The 14055-nt window shown below is 40.1% G+C and overlaps 1 protein-coding gene across 1 annotated transcript in view; it reads right to left on the reverse strand.

The window, feature by feature from the left end:
* The window catches only part of Mttp (microsomal triglyceride transfer protein), a 40533-nt gene extending 39111 nt beyond the window's left edge, over positions 1 to 1422 (reverse strand). The window contains exon 1 of the mRNA XM_052731773.1: positions 981 to 1422. Within this exon, the coding sequence (XP_052587733.1) occupies positions 981 to 1041 (61 nt within the window). The 5' untranslated portion in view covers positions 1042 to 1422. The remainder of the gene's footprint in view (positions 1 to 980) is intronic.
* Positions 1423 to 14055: the final 12633 nt, after the last annotated feature.

A 14055-nucleotide genomic window follows, 5' to 3' on the forward strand; every position in this document is an offset into this window, starting at 1 on the left:
ACACCTTTATACGGGACAACAATCCGAAGCACAAAGAGTCTATAAGCTGGTGGATTCATAGAAGATTTCCTATCAATACATTTGAAACATGACATTGAAACCCTTCCTGTGAAATGCTCTCCTCTTGTTTTTTTCTGATGTTATCAATTCACATATTTTTTTTTTTTTTTTTTTTTTTTTTTTTTTTTTTTTTTTTTTGGTTTTTCGAGACAGGGTTTCTCTGTGTAGCTTTGCGCCTTTCCTGGAACTCACTTGGTAGTCCAGGCTGGCCTCGAACTCACAGAGATCCGCCTGGCTCTGCCTCCCGAGTGCTGGGATTAAAGGCGTGCGCCACCACCGCCCGGCCAATTCACATATTTTTAAAGTGATTTTCATCTTAAAACAGAAACTGTTAACTAGTAACACTATTTTTAAAGATGTCTTATTTCTTAAATCCATATCATACCACCTTATTTTCTTTAATTAACTGACTTGGATTATTCTATTCTTTTTGAATCTCAGCAGAATTCCATATATGCTTTGCCATTTCATTCATAACTCTTTGGCAATCAAATGCCTTTTCCCCCCATTGGGTCTGACTCTTCTTGGTGTCCCATTGCTAAGCAACTAGAAGGAAATTTCGGGACTGGGTTTTATAAATCCTGTTTTACAATTCAAATGAAGGCACTGCCTTCTGTGTGTCCACCAGCAGCATGTAACAATAGCTCAAATCTTTTTCCAGGAATGGAAAACTGAAGCCAGAAACACACTGATCTGAGGGATGGCGGGCTGAAACGAAGAGACCTCCATTCTCGTAAAATAGAGCCAGAAATTAAATTTTTTCATCTCCACTTAGTTACTTAGCCCCAGATATTTCAACCTTATATATTTTCAAAAAGGGTGTAGTTAGGAACTCTTCCAGCGTACACACACACACACACACACACACACACACACACACACACGAGATTCAAGTTTAGGAAAAGGCAGCGTACACTTACCTTTAACAGAGGCAGAGTATGAGGAGAAGAAGCAGAGGAAGAACACAGCTAAGAGGATCATGCTGCCTGGCTACCCTCTACCACATCCACTTCCCAGGAGTCACTGAGAAGCAGACTCTCCTGATGGCAGCCAGCAAGGAAGTGACCCTTCTCAGGATCTGCGACAACAGTGTTTATCTACAGGGGAAAGGTCAGATTCCAAACTCCAAAATCAGGACCTAAGTTCATGGAAGGGCTCACTATTAATGATTAAACATAGGTGGGCTATAGTTTTCAGTCTTTCACTTTGAAGAAGTTTGTTTCATTCAAGATGGAAAATCAAGGGAGTTTTCATCTGGAGAGCCAAACTAAACCAGTCCACCGTCCTACAAATGCACAAATGCAGAAGAATCGAGGAGCCATGCCGTGCCAAAACAAACAAACAAACAAACAGAAACTGGCTGTGGTACTTTTCTGCTCAAGTACAAAATCATCACCAAAGCTAGAACATTGACTGCCTGTTGGAAGCAGGCATTTATAATGAAAACGTGGTGAGGTCCAATTAGTCCGAACCTCACTGAACCTAACTGAACCAGAATACATCCTCTATGGTTATTTTTGAGGGTTGGTTTGTTTGTTTGTTTTTTGTTTTTCAAGACAGTTTCTCTGTGTAGCCTTGGCTGTCCTGGAACTCACTCTGTAGTCCAGGCTGGCCTCCAACTCACAGTGATCCATCTGCCTCTGCCTTCTGAGTGCTGAGATTAAAGGCGTGTGCCACAACCACCCGACTTATTTTTTAATTTTTATACTACTCATAAACCATCATAAAAATCATTCTTAGCTGGGTGGTGGTGGCACGCGCCTTTAATCCCAGCACTCAGGAGGTAGAGCCTCTTGGATCTCTGTGAGTTCGAGGCCAATCTGGTCTACAGAACGAGATCCAGGATAGGCACCAAAACTACAGAGAGAAACCCTGTCTCGAAAAAAGAAAAGAAAACAACAACAAAAAAATAAATAAATAAAACAAAAAAAATAAAACCAAAACAAAAATCATTCTTAATTTTATAATTTAAACTAAGTCATACCACGACTGATAAAGACAATATTGTATTAGACCTTTCATCCCTGAAATGTGGCTGATTGTTCTTAATATGTGAAACTACAGAGGTTGGACAAACCAGCAGGGCCACCATTAATGGGTGAGTAGGCCAGCTGAGGCCACCAGAGCAGACCTCTTATTGTACAACAGGTAACACGTGTTTGGGTCCCCAGACTGAGGACCAGAGTCCTGTCTTTTCTTTTCTTTTTTTTTTTAATTTTTTTTATTTTTATTTTGCAATACCATTCAGTTCTACATATCAGCCATGGATTCCCTTGTTCTCCCCCCCTCCCGCCCCCCTCACCTTCCCCCCAGCCCACCCCCCATTCCCATCTCCTCCAGGGCAAAGCCTCCCTGGCGGACTGAGATCAACCTGGTAGACTCAGTCCAGGTAGGTCCAGTCCCCTCCTCCCAGGCCGAGCCAAGCAATCCTGCATAGGTCCCAGGTTTCAAACAGCCAACTCATGCAATGAACACAGGACCCGGTCCCACTGCCTGGATGCCTCCCAAACAGATCAGGCCAATCAACTGTCTCACCCATTCAAAGGGCCTGATCCAGCTGGGGACCCCTCAGCCACTGGTTCATAGTTCATGTGTTTCCATTCGTTTGGCTATTTGTCCCTGTGCTTTATCCAACCTTGGTCTCAACAATTCTCGCTCATATAAACCCTCCTCTTTCTCACTAATTGGACTCCCAGAGATCCACCCGGGGCCTAGTCATGGATCTCTGCATCCAGATCCCTCAGTCGTTGGATGAGGTTTCTAGCATGACAATTAGGGTGTTTGGCCATCCCATCACTAGAGTAGGTCAGTTCGGGCTGTATCTCGATCATTGCCAGCAGTCTGTTGTGGGGGTATCTTTGTGGATTTCTTCTGTGGGCCTCTCTAGCACTTTGCTTCTTCCTATTCTCATGTGGTCTTCATTTACCATGGTCTCCTATTCCTTGTTCTCCCTCTCTGTTGTTGATCCAGCTGGGATCTCCCGCTCCTGTCTTTTCTGAGCTGCATTTCTAAGAAGAGATTCAGAGGAGTCCCAGGTCTCACCACTTTTGCAACAGAATATTCGTTAGGGAACCTCTTGAAAGTGAATGCCCTAGTAACCTAAAGCCACACTAGCTGACCCTGCCAACACCTGTCACCAGAAACTCCCACCAGAGTCCCGATAGAAACATTAACACTTCGACTATGAAGTGGCATGCTGTATGTGGGGAGGCGAGGTAGAAGAAAGTCTGGTAGCAAGGGTGATTGGAATGCCTATGAAAATACTTATGGCCATGTTTTACCTATAAAATGGGTTCTCCCCTAACCTGGAGCTTAAATCTTTTAGGCAACAGAGCTGCAAAAGGAAATGTAAAATTTAAAAATCTCCAAACTGAAGCATTTCCTTTGAAGTGTGTTTTCATATGCAAAATTAAAAGGGGAAAATTATTTTAATCTCCTCTTGAGTAGAGCATTTGTTATTACCAGTTTTTCTGGGGCCAGACAGAAAAAGGCATTCTCTCTGTCTCTGTCTCTGTCTCTGTCTCTTTCTCTCTCTCTCTCTCTCTCTCTCTCTCTCTCTCTCTCTCTCTCTCTATCTATCTATCACACACACACACACACACACACACACACACACACACACACACAGAACACTTCACTGGAAAAAATTTGTGGCTACCAGGTATCCATATGCAATGTAATGAAGTGCTTGGCACTTCCTTTTTGTTTAGTTACTGTTGTTACTATACTTCTATTTTTTTAAAATGGCACTCTACTATGCAGTCCTGGCTGACCTGGAACTCGAGGTATAAAATAGGATGGCTTTTGACTCACAATGATCCCCCTGTCTACCTCCCAAGTGCTGAGATTAAACACTGTGCCACCAAGTCTTTCTAGCTTTGCTTTAATTTTAATAAATCCCCAAACGTGTCCATAACATTAGATAGGTAGGCATAGAAAGCCCTGATAGTCACTTATGCTTACAGACGTATTTATTTTGTTTTGAACCCTACCCGAGTGTGTAAGAACCGTCTTGTATTTTCACCTAAAAGTCACTGTTGCATATATCTACAGCTGTCGTTAGACTATGTGGTGTGTGATACGTGTCTCTTTGGGTAAAGTTCTAATCCTTGTCAGGTGTTTGTATCAGAGTCCAACCAATAAAAGGCATATCACTATTACCTAATCGAGGGAGTGCTGTTTCATTGAGCATTTGATTTCCACTAGAAAGCTCTACAGTCAGTAATCATTTCAACACAAGCCATACAAATAAGCTCTTTCTGCTGTTCTGATGCGCAACATCATCCTTTTATGTTCGGTTTATAGGTTTCTCTTTTACAAAGACATTGGAGAAACTGTTTCTCATGATGGTTTCGCTGAGATGAACTAAGAAGGGCAAACACTTCCATATTCAGAGAACTCTGGATGGCACAAAGCGCCAGTCTTTGGTGTTTTGTCACAGAGTCAACAGTGGACAGTACAGGTGAGCAATGTCTCCTCAATTCGCTGGCTGTGTGGCATGGCACATGGGGCAGGAAAGAATGACAGGACAGGAAGGCATACTATAACAAAAGCTGGCGTGAATACTAGAGTTTACATTCGGCCATCACAACAGTCACTTCCTCTTGGCTCAGGTTAATTGTTCAAAACTACTTTAAGGAACATAGAAAAATGAACCTTCAAATGTGAAAAAATAGTATTGTTGATTGCTTAAAAAACATTCAAGTTGAGATTTCAGAAGAAATTGAATTTTTGAACATGGGATGAAATTGACATTGTTATTAATTAATTAAAGGTGATGTCTTTTCATGAGACTATGACAATTTAATATGGAAGTTGATAGAACACTCGTTTCTGTGATGGGTACTCCAGGCTGACAATACAAGGAGACACTGATCTGTACTAGTCAGCACAAAAGCAGATAATATGTTTTAAAACATCATTGTTGCTACAAACCCCTTTGGTGGTACCCAACCCTGCCACACTACCATGTTGCCTTGACAGATGAGGAAACTTTGAAATTAAAGATGGATTACTGATTCCAAAGTACAGCTGTGTCCTCTTGAGTATCATAGGTTGTTAGGAGTTAACTTATTTTCCTAGATTAGAAGATAAGTGAACTTTAGTCACTAAAGGTTAAAAGGAAATGAGTTCCCCTATTAGATACAGACGTGGCAAGTCAGGATGTGTGACAGCCCAGAGAAGAAAAGTCACCTGTGCCATCAGAACAGTCTGCTCTCTTCTTAGAAAGAGTGTGACACCGCAGGAAGGGAGGAAGGGAAGGAGGGAGGGACAGAGAGAGACGGAGGGAGCGGGGGAGGGAGGAACGGAAACTGAAGGACGCTTTCAATCACTCTTAAAAGCTCATACTGTTTTAAAGTGTGATGGCATTTTTAACTTAGTAAGGGACTTCGCATTTTCATGGAATCCTCAGAAACACGCTTTGTTAAGAACATTCTTATAGTTTGGTGACCTCTTTCATACTAAGGCATGGTAGAATATATATACTATTTTAACAAATATTGTTAAAGATTTTCTTTGTTAAAATAAAGAAATATTAAATTACGAAATTAATGAAAGTAAAATTGGGGGTTAACTATGAGACATTTGGAATCTAAGATAAAAGCATAGTCATTTTTTCAAAACAGAATTAAGTAAACATACATAAACACATATACACATATTTGTCAATAATCAGAAAAACCTGTGCATCATGCTAACCTGAGAGGATTCTCCTACTATGTCTGGTCACTCAAGAACTGGGTGGACAGACTGAAGAGAACTAGTAAAAGTGATTCCAACAGATGAGGACAAAGAAAATAAACATTTAATTTTGATAAAATAAAGAATAAATAACAAAAATAAACCCATTGTGCTTTTTAAAATGGAAATTTCAAGCCTAAAGTAAGATGTTGAGTAGAAGTACAAATTTATTTTAAAGTTGTACATAATATAACTAAACTCATTATATTTATAGACAAATTATTTATAGGGATAAACAAGTGAATTAATTTACAGCAGAATCAGAAGCCAATCGTTTTAAAGCAACCACCAAAATAAAAAAAAGATATAAAATATTTAAGATTGGTCAAGAGATGAAGGATAGAGTGCAGGTAAAATATGGTATTTGGGGGTAGTGTTTGAAGAATTTCCCAGAACTTTTGGAAAGCACTGTGTTAATTCTGTAGCCATCATAACCAGTCACTGGCTTCGAACAACAGAATTTTGTCCTCCAGTCCTGAAGTCAGAACTTCTACAGGAGCATCACTGGGCTGAAATCAAGATGTGGGCATGGCACACAGCTTTCCCAGGACTTTAGGGGGAATTCATTTCTTTGCAGCTGCCAGCTTCTGGGAGCTGCCTGTGCTCTTTGTCTCAGGACCCACTTTCTACACTTTCAAAATCAGCACGAGTGGGCTGAATCCTTCAGCCTCAGATCACTCTGACCGCCTCTTCCGTCTGCTTCTTCCACTGCGTACACACAGTTGATGATATCAGGCCTATGTGGATAACCCAGCACAGTCTTTTTACTTGGGGTCAGTGAATTAGTGACCTAAATTCATCTACATTGTTAATATGGATGTTCACTGCAGATTAAGACATGAGCACTTTGGGGGAGCTATTTTTCTTCCTATTATAGATACAGATGTCAGATTTAAGAGGTTCTACAAACTTCAAGCAGAAACACACACACACACACACACACACACACACACACACAGCACACTGGCTCAAAAACATCACAATCAAAGTGTAGGCTAACAAATAGGTAGGGGTGATATGTGAAGAGCTAGATAAGAAGATAGATCACCCTAAAAGGGTAAGAAAAACAGATAACCACATAATTATTAACACCACCAATAAAAATGACCCCTTTAAGGGCTGAATGATCCTTTCACAGGAGTCAAGTATCAGATATCCTGCATATCAGATATTTACATTCACATTCATAACAGTAGCAAAATTATAGTTATGAAGTAGCCATGAAATAATTTTATGCTTGGGGGTTACCACAACATGAGAAACTGTATTAAAGGGCTGCAGCATTAGAAAGGTTGAGAACCACTGTCTTAGAAATGTGCAGAGTAAATAATACTAATTTGTGGTTGACACCTATCACAATTAACAGCACTGGATTCTAGTCTACATAAATACATGTTTCAGTCCTAAAACAGAAGTAAACATGTTCCCAGAAAAAAAGGAAAAAATATAACTAAAAGATCCCTCTAAAAGTTATCTTTAAAAATCTAAAGCCGGGCGGTGGTGGCGCACGCCTTTAATCCCAGCACTCGGGAGGCAGAGCCAGGCGGATCTCTGTGAGTTCGAGGCCAGCCTGGACTACCAAGTGAGTTCCAGGAAAGGCGCAAAGCTACACAGAGAAACCCTGTCTCGAAAAACCAAAAAAAAAAAAAAAAAAAAAAAAAAAAAAAAAAAAATCTACTTCAGGCAAGGTGTGGTGGCACCCACTTTTAATCCTAGCTCCCTGGAGGCAGAGGCAGGGATTCTCTGTGTGTTGGGGGCCAGCTTTGTCTACGTAACAAGCTCTAGGCCAGCCAAGGCTATGTGTAGTAAGACCCTGTCTCAAAAGAAAACAAAATCTACTTCAGCAGAAAACAGTGACCCTAACCCAAAGTCGGACACTGAAATGAAGTGGCCACTATTTGAGGAAACACAGTCTTTAAATGTTAGTATTTTGTGGAATTGGACTGATCTTAAAGTATACAAAAATAACATAAAATATGTCACATCACTTTGTGACATGTTTATTCAATGATAAGAATCAGTTCAATAAATGAAGGTTCATCAATTCAATATGAAACCATTTAAAATACTATTATGCGGCGGGTGGTGGAGGTGGCAGCAGCGATGCACGCCTTCAAACCAGCACTCGGGAGGCAGAGGCAGGTGAATCTCTGAGTTCAAGGCTAGCCTGTTCTACAAAGTGAGTTCCAGCACAGCCAGGACTGTTGTTATACAGAGAAACTCTGTCTAAAAAAAAATGTTTTTTAAATACTATTATGCAAGTATGTTTATTCGTAGGTCTACTGTATTTTGGAAGCAGACTACTAAATAGCTAATACAGATATTTTGAGATAATTTCTTCTTTAAATATATAGAGGTGAGCACCAAAAGGGTTAAAAGAATAGTCACCAAAACCAACAAATATTACTAATTATTATAACAATTATTTGTATTTAGTTTATATCTTACTTATATTTTCTTACATTCTGTATATTCTATTACTTTAAAAACTTTGGTTAGATTCACCAAATATAACTACAATAATACAAATATTTCTCATATACCCTGCATCCAATTATACCTATGGCTAATGTTTTACATCCATATGATAGATTTAATATTAATAGTCAAGTTGATAACTAAAAGCCATACTTATTCAGATTACATTTGTTGTTTTAAATATTTATTTTATGTGTATATGTCTGTGCCTGAGTATAATTATGTGTAGCACGTGTGCAGGAGCACTCAGAAGGAACTAGAATTACAGACAGTCATGAGCTACCATGGCAGTGCTGAGAACTAACACTGAGTCCTCTGAAAGAGCAGAAAATGCTCTTAGCTGCTGAGCCATCTCTCCGAGGCCCTGGACTATGCCTGCCTGTAATTAATCCTCTCCCCTGTTCTAATGTCCTATTCAGGATACATTTCATTTGACTGCCATGTCCCCTTGGGCTCTTCCTGGCTGTGTCAATATTGAGGAATCCTATATGGTATTCTGTAAGATATTCTATTGGAAACTTTGGAATATTAACTGCAGTTATTCCAATAGATGACCACAGAGCTCAAGGTTTGTTTTTATCACATTGTTTCAGATGATCAATGTGATCTATCAGTGGTATGGTTACTTTGAGTCCTGACTGATCAGTGTTTTTAGAATGCTCCATGGACAATTATTCTAATTTTTATTCTCATTCTTTATTCTGGACTCTTTGGAAGGAAGTACCATGCTCAACCTCTGTAGCTTGAGTTTTCCTGCCTGGCCCACAGTCAGGGCAAATCTCTCTCACCCGCCAGTCCCAAGCCGCTCAAACCCAACCAAGTAAACACAGAGACTTATATTGGTTACAAACTGTATGGCCATGGCAGGCTTCTTGCTAATTGTTCTTAAAGCTTAAATTAATCCATTTCTATTAATCTATACCTTGCCACGTGGCTTGTGGCTTACCGGTACTTTACATCTTCCTTATCCTGATGGCGGCTGGCAGCGTCTCTCTGACTCAGCCTTCCACTTCCCAGCTTTATTCTCCTCCTTGTCCCGCCTACACTTCCTGCCTAGCCAATGGCCAATCAGTGTTTTATTTATTGACTAATTAGCAACACATTTGCCATACAGAACATCCCACAGCAAACCTCCTCTTTAAAAAGGGAGCTACATTTCTCCCTAGCAGCAGAGTAGTGACATGAATTAACAGGGTTTCTTTGGCATGCTTCTTCTCTTCTTTTGCCCAATTACTTATTTAATCCTTTGCATTGGGACTCACAGAGACTTTATACTTTGAGCTATAGCCCAATACTATATCTACTTAATCTTGCTATAACTGCTTATTTTTTATTCATTCAGAGTTCTTTCAGGGATTTAGGAAGATGGCTTAGTCTCTAACACATGAAAACCTGAATTCACATCCCCAGCCCATATAAACAGACAGGCACAGCCCAGTGCTCAGCTATAAACGAGTACAGGAAGGGAGACGCAGGAGAAGCCGAGGGCTTGCTGGTCAACCAGTCCAGTCAACAGTCACTCTCCAGATTCAGTGAGAAACCCTGTCTCAAAAAGTAGGGTGGTGAGCTACTGAGGAAGGTACCTGATGCTGACCTCTGACTTCTACACACACACACACACACACACACACACACACACACACACACACACACACACAGAGTGTGCTCGTGAACTCACAAACACCCACACTCACTTATACATGTGAATATTCACAAACCCTCCCCCATATCTGTGGCGATATTTTATTTGTGCTCTAATAAATAAAGCTTGCCTGGAGATCAGGGGAAAAAGCCCACGATTATACTAAACAGAAGTCAGGCTATGGTAGCACATGCCTTTAATCCTATCACTTGGCAGGCAGGGATCTGTCTGGATCTCTGTGAGTTCAAGTCCACACTGGGGAACAGAGCCAGGCATGGTGACTGACACATGCCTTTAATCCCAGTACAAACCACAGAGGTCTGGAGATCTGTACAGACAGACAGGAAGTGACAGAGCAAGGCAGGAAGAGGAAATGATGTAGCTGGGCTGAAAGAGTGAATGAGAGAACAGAATAGAAAGGCATAGAGGCATGGGTATACAGGAGTAGATCTCTTTGGAAGCTGCAGAGTTGGTGAGGTAAGGTTAGCTGTGGCTTTTCCTATTCCTCTGATTCCTCTCAGGCTTTAACCCCAATTTCTGGCTTTAAGTTTTTTTTTTTTTTATTAATAAGACCATTTAGCAATTCGTCTACACATATCCAACCTCCCCCGTCCTGCCCTATACATACATCCATGAGTTCTTTCAATTATGCTGTTGTGTTCTTTTGGCATACCCCACATCTATGTGTTTAGGTCTGGGTTTTTCTTTTGAGTATTATCGGCTACTAGCTCACCCTCTGTGTCTTTCTACAATTCCTAGATTCAGGTATTTCCCCAATGCTTTCTGGTTTCTTTTAATCTTAAAAATCATAAAAACCTAAGTATGGGTAGTAGGTATCCATGTTCTTAGGGTCTTGGATTTCCAGTTCATGAGAACATCTCTGAATTTACTTAGATCTTGAGTTTTTCATCAGTCTTTCAGACTTCCTCCTTTAGGTTCTTTACAAATTTATTAGACTTCTATCTATGACACAAGGTGGGGATAAGCATTTTTTTTAATTTCAAGATCAGACTGTACATTGCTGGCACATAAACCAGCAATGGATTTTGTGTGTTAACTTTTTGTCCTAAAATTCTGCTATAATTGCTAGTTAGTGAAAATGAGGATTTAGGAAACTTGTTTTGTTTTGTTTTTTTATATAGATAGACAATCATGCCACCTGTAATTTTATTTTCTTTCCTTTTTCTATTATATTTCACTGGCTAGGCCTTTGGGAATGTCTTATGCACACAAGCACTTTTTAATACTTATTCTTTTCTCAGCCATCACTTTCTTCAAATTTTTCCTTTCTCAAGCCAGTCTATTTCTTAATTTTCTGGTTTTTTGTTTTGTTCATATTTTATCACTTAAAAATGTCCCCATGTTTAGTCTGAAAGCTGGATATAGTCTCATCCCTCTATCTGCTTCCTTGTTCTTTTTGTATTGTGGCATCTTTAAATGCAATCCAGCCATAATCCTTTTGTGTGGGATTCTTAAAAACATTTACTGTGAGTGAGCCTATACCATGGAGCTGGTGCGGAGGTAAGAGGCAATTTTCAGAGTCAAGTCACCTTCCACCATGTGGGTCCTGTAGATTGAACTTAGGTCCTCCGGCTTGGCAGCACGTATCCTTATTCACGAAGCCATCTTGCTGACTTTTAAGGAGGGGGTCAAACTGCTTTTCTACTCTCAAGACTACAAATACCTGTCACTTTTGTAAAATGGCACACGTGAACCTGTGTCACGACCTTCACCTCGCCCTTCCTTCACTTGCATTTGGACTTTCTTTTCCCTCTTCCTATTGGCTGGTCCTGTTCAATTTAGACCCGAGCATTTTCTCCAAAGTGCTGGGCTTAGGCCGGGAGCAGCGCCCCCATTCGCAGGTTTTACAAATTCCACAGTGACAACTTCAGAGCTTCCTGCTCATTCTTTTTCCGTTGCCTTGGACTTGAGTCTGCTGGACCACCTGCCAATTTTCTTGTTGGTGTCGGTAGTACCCCTTACTTTTCAGCAAATGCTTGGCAGTTTGTGACCCTCCTGTTCTCAGGGCTTTCGGATCCTCTTCTGCCTAGTTACAGCAGTTGGAGACAGCTGGCCACACTCAATGCTCCACTTGTTTCTATGAGGATATTCAGGAGGTTCACAGACATTCCTCCCTAGGCATCTTCCTAGCATCTTCAATATTTATCAATTACAAGTTACTTTTCCTCTATTTTTCTAAGTCAACCAAAGTGCCAGTTGAAATAAATACAGCCAAGAAGCTGTTTTTTCTTTTTAGATACCTTTCAAGTCATGTTTTAGATTTGCTCCCATTTGGGCTCTCCAGTCTAAAATTAAAGAATTCACAAGTGTTACTCTGACCCCCACCTACCACTCCAACTTGCTGAAGCGTACTCAGATTTAAAGTCTTAACCAGATTGACAAAAATAGAATTTTTAGTGACTGTCCAATGTGTCCAAACATATGGAGAAGCTCATAATTGCATATCTTACCATGTTTTGTGTCCTAAAATTCTGCTCTATCTGTAGCCCTCTTCTTACTTTACAATCTGTGGTCTAACTTAAACTGGCTACCAATTGTCTGAAATTGGTACACAGATATGATTTATTTAGGCTCCTCAATATTTATTTGTGATTAAATCACATAAACTCTATTTTTTCATAAATGTTACTGCATACATTTAAGGCATACAACATGATGCTATGGGCTAGATATGAATAGTAAAAAGGTTGCTATGGTGAAACAAATTAACATGTCCATCATTTCACAGTTAACCAACTTTTTTGTTTCCTTTGTGATGAAAGCTGCTAAAACCACTTCATTAGTATGAAAATACTGTACAGAACAACTCTATGGCCTAGCCTGCAGGCCTCAGGTTATGCATTTACTCTCTAGACTTGTTTATTTTATATATGTTACTTTGACTCACATCTTCCTGTCCTCCCCCATGATTCCCCTTCCTCATAACTGCCCCTTTATCCCCTAATTCTGCACACTTGAGTATTATTTTCCACACATAAATAAAAACACAAAATATTTATTTCGCAGTACACTGTCTTCCTAGCTCATTCATACTTTGGCAGATGGCAAGATCTCGTTTTTTTTTTTTTTTTTTTTTGGTTTTTCAAGACAGGGTTTCTCTGTGTAGCTTTGCGCCTTTCCTGGAACTCATTTGGTAGACCAGGCTGGCCTCGAACTCACAGAGATCCACCTGCCTCTGCCTCCCGAGTGCTGGGATTAAAGGTGTGCGCCACCACCGCCCGGCCAAGATCTCGTTTTTTCAGGGCTAACAGCTCATTGTATATATTTAACAGTTTCTTAATCCTTCGTTTGCTGACATGGACAGATACTAGTTTCCCTATCTTGGTGATGGGGAATGCTACAAGGAACACAGTAGTGCAGATATCTACGAGGCAGTGACAGCATTTTCTCAGATTTATGTATGTCGTTCTATTTTTAACTTCCATAGAAACCTTTGTACTATTTTCTATAATGGCTCCTCAGTATTTTAAAATGCACAGCAGTGTCAATACCTACAAACCACATTTCACACAAATTCAACTTTTGACTTCTCTTTCAAAACTTAAGGTCTGCTATCGTTGGGGCCACATTGCCACTTGGAGCTTGTACTCTGATTAAAAAGTTAACACCCTCTCAGGCTTCCCTGCAGGTAACTCCTCTCCTTTGTTACATTCCTGATTCCACAGATATAATAGGCTTGTGACCCATGGAAACCTCTTCTATTGGCTCAAAGTACAAACACGTACTGTTGAGTTTTAAGTCTGTTCCTATTTAGATGCCTGCAGATCCCCCAGATTCCACATATATTCAAACCCAAACTTGCTAATAATTTTTAAGTCCGATTTCCTTCTAGTGTTCTCTAAATGATCCAGATAATGGAATTATATTTCTACGATTGTTCAAATTAGAAACACCTTTAGAGCTATGCTTTCTCCTTTCTTCCTTATTCTACCCATTGCTTTTCAGCCACTGTGTAAAACCATCACATTCTGGTCTTTGCTTTCACTGTGTTGTGAATTCTTTTTTTTTTTTCTTTACATTTGGAAACTCCTTACTTCCCAAGATACAGCAAAATCACAAGATCTCTGAAACTATCTGTTCAAGAAACAGTCACTTTTTCCTGTATGTCTAGA

This window comes from Peromyscus californicus, unplaced genomic scaffold, assembly GCF_007827085.1.
Source record: "Peromyscus californicus insignis strain IS unplaced genomic scaffold, ASM782708v3 Scaffold_9__1_contigs__length_137607984, whole genome shotgun sequence".
Taxonomy (NCBI): domain Eukaryota; kingdom Metazoa; phylum Chordata; class Mammalia; order Rodentia; family Cricetidae; genus Peromyscus; species Peromyscus californicus.